The 19,651-nt window shown below is 41.5% G+C and overlaps 2 protein-coding genes across 7 annotated transcripts; one reads left to right on the forward strand and one right to left on the reverse strand.

The window, feature by feature from the left end:
* Window positions 1-3: 3 nt before the first annotated feature.
* tex10 (testis expressed 10) lies at window positions 4-12,074 on the reverse strand. Of its 5 annotated transcripts, none has more exons than XM_062422147.1 (17): window positions 11,484-12,074; window positions 10,145-10,205; window positions 9,272-9,476; window positions 8,980-9,167; window positions 8,559-8,885; window positions 8,270-8,482; window positions 7,861-8,113; window positions 7,654-7,766; window positions 7,086-7,333; window positions 6,715-6,850; window positions 5,819-5,988; window positions 4,394-4,571; window positions 2,894-3,116; window positions 1,361-1,441; window positions 1,055-1,239; window positions 665-875; window positions 4-505 (listed from the first exon to the last, which is right to left on the reverse strand). In XM_062422147.1, exons 3-17 carry the CDS (start codon window positions 9,452-9,454, stop codon window positions 383-385), a joined length of 2,832 nt encoding a protein of 943 aa, XP_062278131.1. In that variant the 5' UTR covers window positions 9,455-9,476; window positions 10,145-10,205; window positions 11,484-12,074; the 3' UTR covers window positions 4-382. The 5 variants fall into 5 exon arrangements, with proteins under 5 accessions (XP_062278131.1, XP_062278128.1, XP_062278130.1 ...); XM_062422144.1 differs by lacking the exon at window positions 11,484-12,074 and adding an exon at window positions 10,453-10,490 and having other exon boundaries at window positions 10,145-10,228; XM_062422146.1 differs by lacking the exon at window positions 11,484-12,074 and adding an exon at window positions 10,453-10,489.
* Window positions 10,875-19,566, forward strand: si:ch211-197h24.6 (uncharacterized). Of its 2 annotated transcripts, XM_062422152.1 has the most exons (12): window positions 10,875-11,007; window positions 11,247-11,354; window positions 13,614-13,644; window positions 16,730-16,807; window positions 16,900-17,039; window positions 17,313-17,438; window positions 17,632-17,677; window positions 17,769-17,837; window positions 17,928-18,322; window positions 18,422-18,526; window positions 19,081-19,189; window positions 19,311-19,566. In XM_062422152.1, the coding sequence occupies exons 2-12, from the start codon at window positions 11,265-11,267 to the stop codon at window positions 19,352-19,354; spliced, it is 1,233 nt and encodes a 410-aa protein (XP_062278136.1). In that variant the 5' UTR covers window positions 10,875-11,007; window positions 11,247-11,264; the 3' UTR covers window positions 19,355-19,566. The 2 variants fall into 2 exon arrangements, with proteins under 2 accessions (XP_062278136.1, XP_062278137.1); XM_062422153.1 differs by lacking the exons at window positions 10,875-11,007; window positions 13,614-13,644 and having other exon boundaries at window positions 11,246-11,354.
* Window positions 19,567-19,651: the final 85 nt, after the last annotated feature.

The raw sequence follows: 19,651 nt of genomic DNA on the forward strand, positions 1-19,651 counted from the left end.
ATGTGATTTAACTTTATTTTGCCTTTATTCTGTTTTTGTCCTGTTTAGTTTTTTTTTTTTTTATTAAAAGACACCAGGTACCCCAATTAGTAACAAAAATACTCAAAGGGGGCACAAGGAGGACAAACAATTCCCAGCAAAGGCTGAAGAAAAAAAGATGCAGATTAAGACCAAGAAAAACAGGTGAAGCTCCTAAAACGAGGATGTTGAGTATTCATTGTAAACTACAATTTAAAAAAAACACATTTCCACTGTCTAAAAATGTTGTCGTGAGCACAATACAGAGTTGCTATTGAGCCCTGGGAGTATTTTGTTTGTCTGAAGTAACTGTGGGATGTCAACTGAGCAACACACCAGGTTCTGGTTTTGGTGATTGTGTCAATCAGTACATGTCTCGAAGGCCCAGGTTTCCTCTGTGAGAAGAAGAGCCGTGAGCTACTGTGACGCTGTAACAGTAGAGCAAGTCTGTCAACCACTGCTCCCTGGTCGATCCCCGGGAGTACCTCTGAAACACACACACACACACACACACAGTGAGATCAAGTCAACAGCTGGAGGCAATGCAGTTTATAAATGTACATTGCTTCATCCAAATTTTTGAAAAGCCCTTCTGAAAATATAATTTGTTTTTTTTCTCTAAGTGAGTTAAACGTGCAGTGTTTACCGTCAGGTGTTGTATAATTTCTTGCAGCAGAGCGGAGTTGGCCAGCAGCTGGTTGTGGATTGGCGTGTGCTGCAACAGCATTGACAGGATCTGTCCCAGCTGTGGCAGCTCGTCCTCACTCAGATCTCCAACACGCAACAACTGCAGAACCATCCTCAGCAGGCGGGGAACAGAGCTCAACGCTGAGACACAAGCTCCCCAGATCGCCTCTCTGTAATTGTGGCACAAAAGTTTGCTTTACATATTTACCATCTGACAGCAGCAGTGACCAGTTCATGTGCTTTAACATTTCACTGGTGATCTGAAGGACCAGATTTTATATCATCAGGAGACCATTTCAAAATTTCCCAACAGGGATCATCAGTTAAGAACCGCCATCATTCAGTACACCTTTTGTGGTTGGTATCGGCAGGTGCCTCCTGCTGCAGGGTGATGAGCAGAGCCAGCAGGCTGAGGCAGCACTGAGACAAGAAGCGCAGCACAGGCTCAATGGGCAGGACAGACAGGTCCAGTAATCTGGATACAGCTCTCAGCAGCCCAGCCGCCATACTGTCAGGCACCACCCCCAACTTGATCTGATACACACATACAACAAATAATAGATGCTTATGTTATTTTTTTCTAATACATAAAAGCAGTTAGGAATAAAGAATAGAAATCAGTATGACATACAAATCAACGCCAACAGTTTCTTACCAGGTATTTACAAATGCCATTTTGCAAGATGTCAAAGCACTGGGACTTTGAACCCAAGGTTTCCAGACAGTGGCAGATTTCCTGTGAATAAAACAGTTAAATTGTTAACAAAAATGATTTCAAACATATGTGCCTATCCATAATCTTTATTTATATATTGTAGAATACCTCTGTTTAAGCTTCATCCATTGAAGCAGAATACAACATTTTGCAATCCAACATAACATAACAATTGTGTTCAATTGGAGGATGTGAAAGGTTTTCTAGTCAGAATTTTTGTTGAAAACTTCATATACTGTAAACGGGGTTACAGGTACCTATTGTTCTGTATTTACCAAAGACCTTCATCCGCCAGTGTGAGTGTCTGAGGCCGTATTGGGTAATGAAAGGTGACAGATTTGAAAATTGGACAATCTTATTAAATAAAGTTTCACTCATGATATGGTTAGAGGAAGAACACAGGACCAAATGAATAAAAAAAACGTCCTGTCTAAATCTGCTTCAATCTGCATTTATCAAACAAACCACATTAAATTAGCACATCAACCACACAAGACACCAAACTTGAGTATTTCTACATGACGATCCTTTCTGAAATTGTGGCTTTCACTGCTCATCGCAAAGTATTTCTTTTACCAAAAAAAAGAAAAAGAGTTTGAGCCTGTATTTAATTCTTGCTGGGTTGAGGACAAGATGTGTTTCAGGCTTAAAAAGCCATCACGCCACCAACTTTTTAAAAGTGAAAAATAAGGCTCAGCTTTCCTCATTAACTTCAAATCCAAATCAAATTTCTCATTAGCTTTTATCAAATTGAGGTGTGCGTGACTGCCGAAATGCAGAAGTGAGTGCGAGCCAGTGTGTGTCAGACCGGTGCACCTGTTGGCATTCTCCACGTCATTAAAAACAATCCCGTCTCATTAGTCGAACCAGAGTTGACACAGTCCGTCCCTTAATGCTGCCCCCTCCCCACCACCACATGTCCCCTCCCTCCTCCTTACCGCCACTTGCCTGTGATTGACTCAGACAGGGAGATGAGAGAGGCAGGATCTGAGGCCTTAATTGAGGAGCTGAATTAGTGATTATAAGCCCCCCACTTGCTCACACACTCACACACACTTGCCCCAGGGCATAGTTACGTTAACGGTAATTTCTGTGCAGAAATGTCACACTCCCATCATGCCATTGGCTCTCATTAGCATTTGTGCATATCCGCTATGCCCGATAACCACGCATCTCCAACCTGCGCAGCGCGATAAAGCTTCCCCTCTCAGCCGCAGCACGACGATAAAGCTTCCACCCTCTGAGCTCTATATGAGAGACAGACAGAGACCAGGGGGGACTGAAAGACCACAGCTGTGTCCAGAATATCAACACTTTTCAATTTTCAAAACAATGTTTTTCTTCACCTCCTAGTCCCCGTCTCTAAATTCACTTTTTATGTTGCGCTTAAGTATTTCTGTGGCGGGGCTTCTTTTAAAAGAAGTGTATGTTAAGTTTGGTGTACTTGTAGTTGCGAGTGTGCACTTAACACACCTCAACAACGTCCCAGTGGTGTGTGAACTGCTCCAGCTGGGTGGGGTAGAGGCTGAGGGGGGAGAGAGGGGAGGGAGGCAGGGCGCTGTCGTCGCCGGCCTCCTGCAGGGAGGTGAGCTTGTCGGACGAGAAGCCTGTCAGGGTGGAGAACAGGAAGCTGATGTAGTCCACGTCCTGCAGAGCTGCTTCCTGGCTCCCAACTGACCAGCTGCTCAGAGACGACCTGGAGACATAATCAGTGAACACGTTACACAGTTATTGATTAAAATCTGTATAAACACAAACCCGGAAAGCCATATCTTCCAGAGCATCAAGTTTTTTTCAGATTTCAGTTTATGTAACTTTTTTTTTTTCAATTTTTACAGTTTTAGGACACAAACCCACCATTAATTTCCCTAATAATGTTCTACTCAAGTATTCTTTATTGGGCCTCTGAGCGTTATTCATGATGCTGTGTTTTGTAAGAGCATAATGGCATGTTGTGCACCGAAATACCGTTATGAATACTTCTGTCTTGGCCTGAGGGGAGGATCGCTCTGTAACAGTAGGAAATGCATGTAAATAACAGTACGTTTTGTAAAGCTCGGGAGGCACATGCAGACAGAAATGTCTCAATACTCCTTGATGACGCTGCATTCCAGCCTCCCAAAGAGGTCTTTGTATCCCACTCATTACACACACACACCCCATATGAACTCAGCACTCACTCCGCTCAAAATTTGTATAACACTGCCCCACTGACCAGGGCTCCAGACTGCGACTAAAATATGTGAATATGTGTAAAATTGAGCATTTGCAAGTTCAAATTTTCCCTGGTCACATTTGTGCAAGTGTACAGAAAGATAGACAGCTGTAACACAGGTGTGGGGCATGGGGACCCACTGGAAGCAGCAGCAGCTTTAGTGCGAGCTGGATGAGACCCACAGAACACAGGCAGCACGAGAGACACCAGGGCGGTCAGGAGGAGGAGGTACGTGCATAATGACTCGTTTTCCCCCAAAGCCTCCATTGTCTCTACTTCTCTCTCTTACCTCTCCTCACCCCTCATTCCTATGAGATCACCGCTGAATATGCACTTGCACAAAAAACAAAAAGGGGGGTGCGGCCAACTGTACCAGTACTACTAGTGGAAAGTTAGTCTGGAGCCCTGATGACACAAGCAACAGGTCTCTGACACAACACGCACCATCACAGGGAAACGAGAAAAGCAGAAAGTGTGTAATAGGACATAAATAACTTCTTTTGTTATCACCAGTAAGTTGAATCCACATCAGCAACTGTCAATAGGCATGTTATGAACTAGATAAAATGTCAGGAATTCCTCTGTGACAGCGCAATACTGCCACCTGATGGTGGTCAGTTAGGGTGTTTCAAGTGTCCCACACTATGGCCTGCTAAAATGAACATTTTGATTCCATTCCTGTGATGTCCTTTCTGAACATGTGTCAATAAATTGGGTTCATATGGCTTCCGCAGATGTACAGGGGTTTTCAGTCTCACCTAAGGTGCACGATACGAATCAGAGAGGCAGCGAGGCCAGCAGAGATTCGTCCAGCAGTGCAGCAGCAGCTCAGATTGGCCAGAAGAGACTGGGACATCTTGGGTAGAAAGTATAGCAGCTGCACCATTCGTTGCTGGGACTCTGCTGGTAACAGAACCACAACTCCTTCTTGTGGATCTACGTACAAACACACAAACAAAACAAAAACAGACACACGCATCACATGTAATTACGTAAAGACAGTAATGCACTGGGTAACATGAAGCTCTATCAAGAAAATTTGAGCGATACCAGGAAAACCAGACTATGTGCGGACTGGTAAGAAAGGGACAGACAGGCGTAGCCTCTACCGTGAGGGCTCAGATAATGTGTGTGTGTGTGCGTGGTGTTCTGTCTGTCTCTGACGCACATGCTGATGTCAGAAGCCCTCAGACAAAAGGAGTCTTGTGATGGTGAACTGCTGGCTCTGTAACAGTTTCTATCAGACTGCTGGACCCCCCTCCTCCTCCTCCTCCTGTTCTCCTGACCCCCTCTGTCACACACCAACCTTACTATCTGACCATCCGCAGACTTGTGGATGTGGATGGACTCCCAGCACTGTCTTATTACTGTTTTCCGCCTCTGGTTGCAGTGTTATGAAAAGTTGTCTTGGGTGAGAAACGTGGAGTTATACTGCCTCCTATCGAAACTTTGGTTTGTAGTTCATAATTTTCTTGGTTTTGTAATATTTTTCTTATTTGTATTTTGAACCAGAATCAATCATAAATAATGTAATGCAATATACTATTTATACATATTAAAATTAATATTTTTCACACATTTAAATAGTTATATTTAATTCATTCAGTACTGAGATTGTATTAAATCTTAACAGCATGCTTGCTCTTAGTGTCTCCCCCACTGAATGAAATGCTCCTAAATTGGAAGTTGTAACAGAGTAAGTAATAATTGTATTTTATATGCTAAATAAAAAGCAAGTCAACACAAAATCGCAAAGGAGGAGACTGATGCAGCACTTCTCTCTGTGGGCTGAAACTTTGAAGCATGTTACACCTCTGACCACATGTGTTTCCATGTGTGACCAGAAAGCACCCAATGTAAGTCAGTGTCAGATTTGTGACAAGGGGTGCACCATGCTTTGAAGTTTCAACCCATAGAAAGCGGTGTAGTAAATGATTTTCTGTCCTGTGCCAGTTGGTGGTGATTTGCTCTCAAAGCATGGTTGTAATATTAATCTCACATTTATATCTGATCTTTATGAGCTTTAACAAAGAGCTTTGTATCTGTGACGGGCTGCCTGACTCTCTATGATCAGTGTTTCTTTGTCTGTCTGTCTGTCTGTCTGTCTGTCTGTCTGTCTGTCTGTCTGTCTGTCTGTCTGTCTGTCTGTCTGTCTGTCTGTCTGTCTAATTGAGTGTATTTACCGTAGAGCCTGCAGGCTTGAGCCTGCAGACTATTGAGCAGGTCTTTGTTGCCTCGAGATGCAGCAGCCTGGATGGATTGGATAAGTCGCGCAGACAGAGCTGGGTTACGGTGGCCCAGCTGGGACAACTGCACAGGAAGAGAAGCCAACCACCGACAGAGCACCTTACTCCTTCAGTGCGAGAGAGAGAGAGGGATAATATACAGAGGTGCATGTGAGTCCAATGTAACAAGAGTTTAGTTTTGCATTACAGTTTATAAACTAAAGTAGAGGACAAAATTACCTGATGATGAAAAGTCAGGAGGTTATTACAAGTCATCCTGAATGAATCTGTGTGCTATATTCTATGGCAAGTCAAATAGTTGTTGAGACAAATGTCAACCTGCTGGTGGCAGAGTGACATTTGTGTTGACGGTTTTTGCCCTTTTAATGAAAATAAGAAAGGAACACAGCACAGTGCTTTAAAGCCCAGAGGGTGATTTAAGTATAATGTATTTGTCCTTCACATCACCTACAACCAAAAATATCAATTATTAGTATTCTGTGGGAGGCCAGAGATGCTACAGCCTTGCAAAGCCATCCCATAATTTTAATGTTGCTCACTGTGGTGTGGTGACGTCATGGACGAATAAGAACAAATAAAAAATTAACTAATCAGATAAATTCATTTCTTAAGTGATTCTTCACAGACTGAAATAGTTTAGTGAAAACTGAGCTCATGAGATGTAAATTGGGTGAGCAAGGCTATGATGCTTGTATGTTATGGTTTCGCCTGCAAGTTCGGTTTCAGATATGCCAAAATATGGGCTACTTGCGTCAATATTATCATTAGATTATATTATCATTTAGATGTGGACAAGAAAATCCCATGTGTTGAAAAACAATGACTTAAGTTACCTGGCAATGTGTGTGTGACCTTGCTCCTGCAGGTAGAGCTTGCTGTAAAAAGACAGCAGAAGAGATCTTGTCTGTAGAGTCAGGTGCCTCTGCTGATAGTAGAAATAAACTGCTGCCAACAGGTCCTCTGTCACAGCTGCACAAATAAAACATGCAAAAACACATGTTAAAAATGTCAAAACAATTCTTCATACTAGTTCACAAATCTGGATATCATCCATAATCTAGTCAATCTGACAAACATTTTGATCCCTGTGATTTATGAATATATGTTGTAATCTGTAATATTTTTTTATAAATGAACAATGAAGTCTTCAAGTCTCACAGAATTCATGTTTCTGTCTTTACTGACATACACCATGCATGCTTACTTTTGCTCCTCTGTGTGAACACCATCTTCCACACAGTTCCAAGCAGCATATGCAGCTGCCTGTAACTCAGTTTCACTTCATTGCTCAGCGTGTCTCGGACAAACGTCCTCAGCGGTGTCAGCCAGTCTCCATCCGTCTCTCGGCCGAGTCCCTGCCTCTGGCTGAGGGACACCATGACCTGGCAAAGTGTGATGTTTAGGGCCAGAGGCTCCACTGTCAGACCTGGGACAGCTGCGGTCTGCTTACTCCTGCAGGAACAACAGTGAGGTGATCACAGCTAGTTGCATGTTTTTGTATATAGTCTGTATGATCACTGATCCTGACGATTTATGATCCATGCATTCAAAGCTTGAAAATCTGTGTTTAGCATTATTTGTCACACTGCATTTTGGTGAAAACCTGTTCTCATATAAAATTAATTTCTTGTGAAAATAAAGAAGCCAGAGTTTGTATCTGCAACCAACAAATTAGCTGCATCATCTCTCACTCATCTACATAACAGAATTTAACTTCACATCAAAAAACAGAAGGGGGAGGAGGAATGTTGGCTTAGCGCATTAGTCCTTACCTTTTGAGATTCACCTTCTTTTTATGTCTGGGTGTGTCCCGAGTACCATAGGGAAAGTTTTTCATGAAGTGCTGCTTAAATTCTCCCAGGTATTCTTTACGGAACCATGCATCCTACACAAAAAAAACAATGCAATCTCTCATTTTTTAACCAAAAATGTTCCTTGTACAAAAAAACACTGAGATATTAGTGGATTCCTCATCTCACCAGTGCATCTTGGTGTTCCTGCTGTGGCGCCAGTTTTCTTAGCAGCTGCAGAATAGACAAGACCTGGAACATTACTGACATGGCATCTGGGCTGAGCAGGTGAGCGCCATCAGTGCTGTTCCCGGGACTGTCACTGGTACTAGCCTCTACCCACACTTCCAACAGAAGAGGCACCAGTGTAGCTGCAAAACTCTGAACAGCCTCCGCTGAATTCAGACTCTCGCCCACTGCAGTCCCAGTGTCCACCTCAGGCCTACACAGTAAGAGAATAAAAGAAACAAATGATTAAATAATGTGTTTAACAGGAAATATAATTATATATATATATATATTATATATATATTATATGTAATATAAATTATGTCTGTCTTCTATTCCTTGATGTTTACAGGGGTTTGTGGTAATGTACCTGAGTCTAAAGGTGGAATGTGGAGTTGGTTTGGCCCCAGAATGTTCGTAAACCTTAACTCCGACCTTGCTGTAAGGGAGCTCTTCCCAGATGAGATGCAGAGGTGTAAGTCGGCCCTCTCCGCTGGAACCAAACACTCCCTCAGTTGGGCCAGACATGTCACCTTCCTCCACTGGTCTTTCCTCAACTACTGCCTGCAGGAAGCGCCCGAGCCTAAAACACCAGTGGCACAAAGGTTAACAACGAGGATATTTGATTAACAAACATCTTTCATTCTCTGTGTATGTACCTGAGGAGCACAGAGAGCCGCCACTGCTGACTTGTCACAGCCCTGCTGAGGTTGACTGACAGTGCCCAGGTCCGTCCCTTGGCATCCTGAGCCTTTTTAGCTCCTCCACTGCTTTGTTTGTGAGAGATCAACTCCAGGAAGTTAGTGAGTAGCACAGCAGGACGTGCCGCGAGCAGAGCAGGGTAGTGTTCAAGCAACACATCAAGGACCTTCATGGCATCCTCCTGGATGCCTGTCTCAATGTGAGTCATGGCACAAGAGAGGTGGGCACTGAGGAGGGGGAAAAATGGAGCCACTCGTTCTGCGGGTACAGATTGCGCAATGAACCTGGAAGCAGTTTTGGACAGTATGTTAATTGAGAAAGAAAAGTCAGTGATCATTTTTTTGCACTGTGATTCGGCATCACTGTTACTTCTCTTACCTGAGCACACGTGTGGCTGCCACACGGACATTGCCATCCTTGTCAGTGAAAACAGCTGCCACTTCAGAGAGCAAGCGAGACAGATGCTGCTCTAACAGAGATGGGTTAAGGGCCAGCAACTCTCTCAAACCCAACAAGGCAGTATGTTTCACATTGGCATTGTAATGGTGAAGCTGGGACAGAAGGTCCTAGAGAAGGTGGAGGAAAGACAAAGAAAATTTAGCATTCAAAGAATGAACTTTAAGTGAAATGAAACGTTTGTGTCCAATTAAAACAAAGACATAGAGCTTACATTGATACCCAGCTGTCTGTGTGTGGTGGGGCCACTTGTGTCTCTTTTCAGCTGTTCAGTTAGATGGATTCCCTTTGTGCGGAAGTTGGTGTTGGTGGCATTATCAGCTTTGGGCTTTGTCTTTCCCACCTTTAACTTGACCTTTTGGAAGTCATCCTGTCTCTTCTTCTTCTTGGCCTTCATCTCAAGCAGTCTATGCTCCTATCTGTATTACCAGACATGATTGTGGCATTGAATTATTTAATATTTTTCAATACACAAACACACACGAAATTGAATGAGTTCACTGATCCCAATAAATTAACACAGTGAGACATGGTTATATGTCCGAATAGTGGTGGTGGTGATGATGATTTAACACACGTGCAAAATAAATATGATTTCACACAAGTACTATTCACATTTTCAACTTTTGCGCTGAATAATCAGGTGTGTGTGTGTACACACCAAGGGTCAGCAATTATGTTCACCATGGGCCAGTGTTTTCAGCACTGTGTATTGGCAACGTCCTTGATTTTTTGGTTTATTTTGTTAAATTCATTCAGGATCAAATAGGTTTATAGGACACACATGTTAATACTCATCTGACAAGAAAAGGAGGCCATATTTTGCTGTGTGCCTGCTTTATTCATCTCATAATTTTGTGTTTTTGTGTTTACATTGTTATGAAGAGTCATATAAAAGAATTGATGTAATGTTTAAAAGGGAAAACTTTAGTTAGAGGGTTAAATCATTTTGTTCTAGGGCCAAATTTGGTCCACAAGTCAAATAATTGCCTACCTTTGGTGCACATCATAACAGATACAGGGCAGCATGTGATGCATTAGCTATTACCTAATAGCATCATGCACGACAGTTCAGTATTTTACTTACTTCAGTGAACAAAGTTGGCTTCTCCTGTTAGAGGTGTACAGCGTTGAACAATCATCGGCGTCTGGAGATGAAGAACAGGGTACCCTGCTAACAATTATTATCAATACAACACAAATATATGAACATATTGAGTCTCGTGTTAGTGCTGACTGTGTGAGCATGTTTACTACGCCGCTAGCTCCGCAAGGCTTACAGTATAAAACTTCCTACGATAAAAATAACTAGAATTGTGCCCGTGTGTAATTAAAACGAATGAAATACAACGGTGGTCCCTGTATATCTTGGAAAATATTAAAATATTTCTATACCTTGCTCAATGTTGCTCCAGCAAATAATTACGGCAAGCCCCGGTGACCAATGTTTTTCCTAGGAAGGCAAAGTCATCATCTGCCCTACTCTGCCTCTAATTGGCTAGTCCTCGTTGCCTTCATTGGTTGGGGTTGGTTAGGTTTTGACATGAGAACTGTGATTGGTTAGGATTAGCCAATAAGAGGTAGAGTAGGGCGGGTGGTGACTTTGCCATCCTAGGAAAGAAAAAACTAGCCCCGCTGTGTAATAGGAACTGACCGACTGCCTGAGGGAAAGATTACATTATTTTTTTATATGTCCAAACAGATGTAATTTAGCGTAACAATTAACGCATTACAGTTTCAGTTTTATAATGCTAGTGTATACATTTTTTTGTAAAGGTTAAATTGGATCTTTTTTAAGTATTTTAAAACTGGCCGCAGCACTGGTCTCCGTTCTTCAGTCAGTTGGCATTGTTCTTTTTCACATTGGCTACTTAAAGTCAGTCTATTCCTTCCCTTTGAATAATTACCTCTGCCTTTGAGGGATTTGCAGTTTGTATTAAAACATCTCGGGTAAGTTGAGTAATATTATCCTCCTGTTCACCTACAGATACGTGTGATATGTGGCGCTAAACTTAAATATACCTCACAGTTGGTGTGGCCTCGACAAGGCCTGAGATTAAACGAAACAACGAAAGTAAAACCAAAATCTGTCTATTCTTGTACATAACAATACTTTGTCAGCCAGTGAGTGCGTATATTTATAATTGAACTGTACTTGGTATGTTAATTATTTCTTTTTTGGCTCACAGGGAAGACAACTGGAGGTAATGGAGGCTCAGGCTTCAGGTAACCAGATTCACAACGACAATCCAAGAAACGGACCGCAGCACTTCCAAAATAGGGCTAAAAATGTCCGGGTGAGTATCACACTTTAAACTGACACTTTAAGACAAAATATACATACTCAAACATCACAATTAAGAAACTATAATCTTAACGATGCGCCTCACGTATGAACCGCGCAGGGAGGAAACACACTTTCCTACCTGATATTTTTACTGATGAATTAATGATGTTGTTAACTGGCTGCTGTGATGCCTGATGGGGAGCTGGGCTGCAGTAGTCCTTTGCTGGTGGACTTAGTGCCAGCTGATGTGCTCTCAGGCCTGGGTCTATTTGCACCTTTGCAACCTGGCCCACACTCCAGTCGGTGTCCTGTTATCACTGTTGTGGTTTAAAGGAATATCTCAGAACCAGAGCTGTAACAGTCAAGTCTTCAAAGTGAAAGCATTTCCTCTTCTGAAAATGCTGAAGTGGTTCTCTTCAGATTTGATATCAAGCTTTTGTGTGTACTGTGAACTGGGTTCTCTGAACCAATATCTCATGGCAGACTGCCATGAGAGTTTTTACTTTTGATTGCGGTCCTTTTTAGGTCCGTTGCTGGGCCAAAATTCAACCGAGAACAAAAAGGCCTGATGCTCTGCAGAGCTCTGGGGGTGTGCGGGTTGGGGGTCCCTTACAGATGTTGATGATTAGGTCCATGAGGTGCAAATTAATTGTTACAAAATATGTAAATAAACTGCTATGAACAGTTGAGGTCAGAAGTTTACATACTTTTGTGAGGGACAGGTATACTGTGGAAATGTTGGGACTTTTTTTTTTTTTTTTTTAAACAAATCCATCCTACATCTTCTGATAATAACAGAAGAATAACACAGCTAGTATTTATATTCATGTCCCTAAGCCCTTTTCTCCTTCACATCAGTATTGGCCACTTTTGACAGCCATGAACAAGCTCCTGGCATATTTGTGGTTGGATCCTTTACCGCTTAGCAGAAGAACCCCTGTTTGGGGTTTTTTCAGATCTTGCGAAACAGACCAATGTTCCCAGTACTTTGTACATACAAAACCTGTTTAAACTGATGGTTTTGGGAACTAAAGTTGCTTTGTGATGGCCCAAAATGAGCAGACTTGTGCTAATCTATCATGCGATTGCTCAGATCTACACTGAGCTCTTTGGACTTTCTCATTGTGATCTGTGTGGTTCATTCTATTATGTGCACTTAAAAAAACTCAGTTTATAGATGCATGTAGAAGCTGTAGTTGATAACAGTCACAGGCAATTTCATAAGAGTCAAATTACATTTTAAAACCTTCCTGTCTGCACCTCCAGACTTTATAAAATTGCTGTATGTATGTTCTTGACTCAGCATATTTTGTCATATTTGCAGGAGACGCACAATAATTCATAAATGACACCACATTTTTTTTATGACAAAGACTTCTCCAATCATGCAGTCACAGAAATCTTTGAAATCTCCAGAGTATGTGAACTTTTTACCTCTACTTTAAGTTAAAGTAGACGACCAATGCAGCAAATACAACAAACCATATAATCCGTGAAAGTCATTGAAATGCTTCCCAAAGGCAGTTTTAATTTATATTCAGATGGTTACTGTTGCCATCGTTACAACATTTGAGAAATGTTCCTGAAGTCAAAGTCCCCGATCATTGCTTTTTTCTGTCTACTGTCTGCATTTGTTTGTGCTTTACAAGGCCTAAAAAAAGGAGTTGGTCTGTGTGTCCCAGTCTTTGCCCAAATTTTGATTCCCCCACGTTTGTTGTCCCTGAAAAGCGGGAGATTTAGTCATGATCGCCTTCTTTGTGTTTACTGCCTTCATCTGTCAAAACTAGATGTATGGCTCCCCAGCACACAACATAAGGTGTTAAGGTGATGGTACAGAGCAGTAACTTGTATTACTCTTCTGGGAAACTGACTGAGGTCTTGACCTCAGTATTTTGTTGCGGCCGCAGCCCTGGCCACTGTAGACATGTGTGCATATTTATGTTTTAGTACTTATTCAGGGTATCAGCTTCTTTCTCTTACTACAGAATGAAAAAAGAGCATTTTGTTTTGCTATTCCATATTCTCATTTAATGAGAATTCTGACTAAACCCAGTCAGCATGATTTAAACATTGCTGATAAACTTGTCTCTGTGACATGCAGCTGCTGATGCAGGCATTGTGGAGACTGAGCAAAATACTGGCTCTATGGCATACGTATGTAGTGTGGTGGACATGGACGAGGAGTTCAGTCCACTGGTGAGTGTCACCCTGTCACTAATGCCTGTATATGTCTCTCTTCTTCATGTGGGTTTTTTCCCTCCACTGACAGAGAAAGCGGCTGCAGCATTCTGCTGATATAGGTAAGTCCTTTTACATATGGTGCCACTGTCAGTGCTGAGAGTTGAAGCTTGAGACTGTGAGTTCCCTGCTTCAGGTCCTGGGTGGTGGCTTGACCACCACTCTTTGAGACTCACACTCTCAGAGATGCGGGCGGCTATTGTGGTGCCATCCATGGATTTGTTCAGTGGAGATCATTTTCCACTACAGAAACAAAACTGCAAAACATTTCCAGTATCTTGCCTGATGTTTCTTATTTAGAAAATCCAACATTTATATAGTTTAGACAAAACTGAACAATTGTAGAAGTCTCAACCCACTCCTAAGATGTTGCTATGTTGAAGACCAGCAGCACAAGCTCCTAAAAACCACTAGCCGGAAACGCAGTAATCCATCCATACCTTTGTGATGGTTGTTGATGAAGTTTTAATGCACTTTTTGTGCTCTGATGGTTGTATAAACAGTTTTTCTCCATAAAAATATTTTTTACCACTGCTTAATGCAGTAGTCCTTTTTCATTCTCTGTCTTACCTTACCATACCTGGTTACCAGAGTATATTAGGTGATGCAGGGCTCTAATTTTTCTGCTTCATTAGTGTCGACACAAGTGATACTTGTGTGGTTAGACACAGTGGGAAGCATCACACCACAGGAACTGGTCTCCTGTAGCTCAATACAGGCCTAAGTGGGGGTTAGCTGGGAGCTGCTGTTCCCGTTCTCCCCCCAGGCTTCAAAAGCACATGAGGAGTTTGGGTTTCTAATAGTTGATCAGTTAATATAGAGTTAATTAATCACTCTTAACCAGCAATCAGACACTGCAGGTAATATAAGCACACATCAAACTTTCTTATTTGCATTGTTGCCATCTAATATTATTATTAAAATTACAGCGACTGACCTATTGGTGGACCTATGTTATTGGCCTATCATAAATCTATCTGTATCAGTGTTTATGCTGTCCAATATGTGCCTATTTCTTCCTTCTTTTTTTTAAAAAAAAAAAACATATATATAGCAGTATTTTATGTATATTTGAGCCTTTTTCTAAATTCAAGCTTAATATGTATGTTTTTTATTCATTGTTTTTTATTTATAGTTATTCAGTTCCCAGTAAGTTTTATTTCAGTGCACTTATGCAATGAAGACTAAACTTAGTTTAAAATGACTTTTTCACAGGTGTTTGATATCCACATTTTTAGGATGACTGCAAAAAACAATGTTTATGTATATATTCTGTGTGTGTGAGTTTTGTTTCAATAAAGTCGATGTTTTGGTAAAGACTGCCGTGAACCAGATACACTGGATTTTTATGATGTTTAAATACAGTGCACCTGGAAAGTATTCACCCCCCTTTCACTTCCCCCACATTTTGTTATATTACAGCCTTAAATTCCTTTTTTTCTCATCAATCTACACACAATACCCCATAATGACGAAACGAAAAAGTTTTTTTTTTTTAATTCTTGCAAATTTATTAAGTATAAATAACTGAAATATTGCATGTACATAAGTATTCACAACCTTTGCTATGACACTCAAAATTGAGCTCAGGTGCATCCTGTTTCCACTGATCATCCTTGAGATGTTTCTACAACTTGATTGGAGTCCACCTGTAGTAAATTCAATTGATGGATCATGATTTGGTAAAGGCACACACCTGTCTATATAAGGTCCCACTGTTGACAGTGCATGTCAGAGCAGAAACCAAACCATGAAGTCTGTAGACCTCCGAGACAGGATTGTATTGAGGCACTGATCTGGGGAAGGATACAAAAAAATGTCTGCAGCATTGAAGGTCCTGAAGAGCACAGTGGTCTCCATCATTCGTAAATGGAAGAAGTTTGGATCCACCAGGACTCTTCTTAGAGCTGGCCGCCCAGCCAAACTGAGAAATCGGGGGAGAAGGACCTTGGTCAGGGAGGTGACCAAGAACCCGATGGTCGCTCTTACAGAGCTCCAGCATTCCTCTGTGGAGAACCTTCCAGAAGGACAACCATCTCTGCAGCACTCCACCAATCAGACCTTTATGGTAGAGTAGCCAGACGAAAGCCTCTACTCATTAAAAGACACATGACAGCCCGCTTGGAGTTTGCCAGAAGGCACCTAAAGGATTCTCAGACCATAAGAAACAAGATACTCTGGTCTGATGAAACCAAGATTGAAGTCTTTGGCCTGAATGCCAAGCGTCATGTCTGGAGGAAACCAGGCACCTCTCATCACCTGGCTCATACATCCCTGTGGTGAAGCATGGTGGTGGCAGCATCATGCTGTGGGGATGTTTTTCAGTAGAAGGAACTGGGAGACTAGTCAGGATTGAGGGAAAGATGAACGGAGCAAAGTACAGAGAGCTCCTTGATGAAAACCTGCTCCAGAGCGCTCAGGACCTCAGACTGGGGCGAAGGTTTACCTTCCAACAGGACAACGACCCTAAGCACACAGCCAAGACGACGAAGGAGTGGCTGCGGGACAAGTCTGTGAATGTCCTTGAGTGGCCCAGCCAGAGCCCAGACTTGAACCCGATTGAACATCTCTGGAAAGACCTAAAAATAGCTGTGCAGCGACGCTCCCCATCTAACCTGACAGAGCTTGAGAGGATCTGCAGAGAAGAATGAGATAAAATACCTCAAATACAGGTGTGCCAAGCTTGTAGCTTCATACCAAGGAAGACTTGAGGCTGTAATCGCTGCCAAGTTTCCCATAACAAAGTACTGAGTAAAGGGTTTGAATACTTTATGTACATGCGATATTTCAGTTTTTTATTTTTAATACATTGGCAAAAATGGCTAAACCTTTTTTGCTTTGTCATTATGGGTTATTGTGTGTAGATTGATGAGGGGGAAAAAAAGGAATTTAATCCATTTTGGAGAGACTGTAACATAACAAAATGTGAATACTTTCTAGTCACACCCCACACCCCTTACTATGCACTGTATGTTCAGATACACAATATTTCTAAATGCCCCCTGCTGCTTCCATTGCTACTGTTCACATTTTTTTCTTTTTAGCTTTTTGGGGGGAATGTTGAGTTTGTTGGACATGAACCTTGTTGTCTCACTTGTTTATTACTATAGAGTGTTTGCTTTGTACTTACCAGTGTTATTCTCCTAGTGTACACCAAAGGGAGCTCTATCCACACCATGCCCTCTCTCAGCAAACAGTTGAAGGGGGTCACTGACTGTGTCATTGGTAAGCAAAAGGGTTAGATCCAACATAAACTTGCATAACTCTCTCCCATCCTATGTTTTAATACATAACCAGTGACCATCACATGTCTGCAGGTCTTCAGTATGTGTGGGAGTACCGGAGCCCCAGTAAATCTGTCCCACCACACTACCAATGCAAATTGTGTGCTGTGTCCCGCTTGCAACATGATATGCTTGCTCACGTGAGAGGCTGGAAGCACAGTTTCAGATATTTGGTGAGTATGACAGTCAACCCTTAAGCTTCCTCAAGTGTGTGAGTGTTGTTTTTTGTTTTGTTTTTATTAAAGTGGATTTTTAAACTTTTAAAACTTCTTTCACTTTTTGGTACAAATGATTTTACAAAGAACAAGGACCTTTTTTTTTTTTTTAACATGAGGAAATATATTACTCTTGTAAAGGGGACTTGTTTAACAGTTATACTTAAAATGTTTTGTGTCAGTGATCTAAAACATGATCCATATGTGTATATTTATCTGCCTTGCCCATAGAAAAAGGCTCACCCGGACAAGATCACCAGTGATGAGGTAGAGGCCAACAAAGACCCTGCTGTAAGGAAGACAATTAAAGAAATTGCAGCTGAGGTGGAGAAGACAGAGGGGAGGGGACAACTCAAGGTGTGTGTCTTGTTTTGATTCCCCTTGTTCAAAAAAGATAGTGATATTTGCTGGATTGCTGACCTGGATGTACATACTTACCAAGACACATATTTTTGACTTCTTGTTCCTTGTAAAATATTTCATGAGTGCAATATTTTATACATCATGATTACAGATTTGATGTGTTTATTGGTCCTGTTGTGGCTTCTAGGTAATCCTGAAGGAGCCCTGTGATGTGCCTGCTTTCGAAGGACTCCGTAAGCTATTCTGCTTTGAACTACTTCAGTAGTTAAAAGATTCTCAGTTGGGTTTACTTGTCTGAGCTGTGTATTTCTCTCCCTGTTACAGGTTCTGCTGCTCCCAAGATTGTGCCACTACCACCACCACCAGGGATGGGACCACATGGACCACCCTTTGGTGAGTAATTTTAGTTTTGAGGCACAGTGGCTGTTTTCTTTTGAATCACTGTGTGGGTATTGAAGTGTAATGAACATGCCTTTCTCACAGGTCCCAGGTTCTCTGACCACAGGTTTACAGGGGAGTTTCCTCCTCCTCCTTTCTCTGACTACCCACTGGGTGAGTATGGGGACCCTGACTTTGGAGGCTATTCAACCATGGAAAGTTTCCCTGAACCTGATATGGGTCGCAGACCCCTTCAAGATGGTATGGGTCGTCATCCAGCTGTGGGTGGAGATGGTTTTGGATCAGGTGGTGGAATGGATAGCTACGGAAGGAGTGAACTAATGGAGAGCCCACGCAGAAGGTATCCCGACGAGTATCGAGGCAGCCAAATGGGGAGTGGCTTATTGGACAGACCAGTTAATAAGCCACTTGACAGGCCAGGCTTGATGGGAGCAGCTCCAGACAATGATGGCAATCGTAACACACTGCTCACTTACCTGGTATATATAACGATATACCTCACAAAAAGTGTCAGCACTGTTGTGATATTACTCATATTTCCATATGCTTTTGATGTTCACTTTATCATTTGTTTGTAGGATACCTTCCGGATAGAGAACGAGAGTGATGCACAGCTGGTGCTTAAAGTGACACAGAAACTAACAGATGTGCTGATGGAGTACAGACTGAGGAGTGTATCAGCGGTATGGAGATTATGTGTCCTCAAATATGTGAAACTGAATGTAGAAGATCAACCATTTAATCTTTTCTAGCCTACAGTATGCATGTATAGTACATAAGTATAGCATTTTTATATGTATATATATTTTTTTTAAACTTTAATATATTATTGTTGTGTGCATCTTTTTGTTGTGTGTATGTGTTGTTGTTGTTGTATGTAAGGAAAGCAGCAAAGTAAGAATTTCATTGCATTGTCTGAACCTCTGGGTTTTTACTATGAATATGACAAACTTCTTGAATCATAATTAGCATTTGTATGACACTCCTATTAGTTGAGTCATTTTTATTGGTTTTATGATGTTTGGTGACCTCATATAATTCCAGCGTAGCATAGCCTAACTTCAACCTATTTAAAATACTACTTTATAAATAATACTTTACGTATCTGCTTTTGAAGATTTGGCCTCAGGATTTCATATGCCCAGATTTTTCAGTTATTATTAATTGATTGAATCAAGTGTATTCGGGAACATGCGCATCATCTCTCGCTAAATTTCTGTCTTTATTTCCTCCTCAGGGTTCTAGTCTGAACAGCTTGTCAATGAGCTCCTCGGGTTTCTCCTCTACACCCTCCAGATTGCCAAGTAGCAGTGACGGATACTTAAGTAACTTAAATAGTCTGTCAGGTATATAAATCTCTGTTCAAATTTTCCACTTAATGCATTTGTGTAATTGAGGACATGAAAGGAATTCCTGTTTTTTTTGTTCTATCCTTTTTGATGTTTTTGTCATGCTGTCCTTCTGCAGGTCCATCCAGGTACTCTGATGGACCATCCAGGTACTACAAATGAAAATAGGTTGATGTGACACCTCAATCTTCTCACCTCTGTCCTGGAGTCAAAAATGTTGATATTGTGTACATTTATATGCTTTGAGGCATAGTTTTTGTTGCTACCTAGTAGGTTTTTTTATGTTTTTGATTTCTCTAGAATGAGAATTTATTACGTTTTACATAAAATTATGACTTTTAATTTCCCAGGGTCCAGTGCTATTAAAATAAAAGAAATGATGTGCATGTGTTGTTGTTTTTTTAAATGTGCAGTTAATTCACTCTTAAAGCAACTATTTAAACCAGTTCCTTGGTTCCC

The sequence above is a fragment of the Scomber scombrus genome, chromosome 7 (assembly GCF_963691925.1).
Source record: "Scomber scombrus chromosome 7, fScoSco1.1, whole genome shotgun sequence".
Lineage (NCBI taxonomy): Eukaryota > Metazoa > Chordata > Actinopteri > Scombriformes > Scombridae > Scomber > Scomber scombrus.

Bases quoted from the DNA above. Each gene is read 5' to 3' on its own strand.
- tex10 (XM_062422147.1), bottom strand. From the start codon at position 9,454: ATGAAGGCCAAGAAGAAGAAGAGACAGGATGACTTCCAAAAGGTCAAG. The intron at 8,483-8,558 runs GTACATACACAG...CTGGTGTTTTAG, and splicing joins CGGCTCTCTGTGCTCCTCAG to GCTCGGGCGCTTCCTGCAGG. The intron at 1,442-2,893 runs GTGTGTTAAGTG...TTTTATTCACAG, and splicing joins ACCACTGGGACGTTGTTGAG to GAAATCTGCCACTGTCTGGA.
- si:ch211-197h24.6 (XM_062422152.1), top strand. From the start codon at position 11,265: ATGGAGGCTCAGGCTTCAGGTAACCAGATTCACAACGACAATCCAAGA. The intron at 16,808-16,899 runs GTAAGCAAAAGG...ACATGTCTGCAG, and splicing joins GGTCACTGACTGTGTCATTG to GTCTTCAGTATGTGTGGGAG. The intron at 17,040-17,312 runs GTGAGTATGACA...CCTTGCCCATAG, and splicing joins AGCACAGTTTCAGATATTTG to AAAAAGGCTCACCCGGACAA.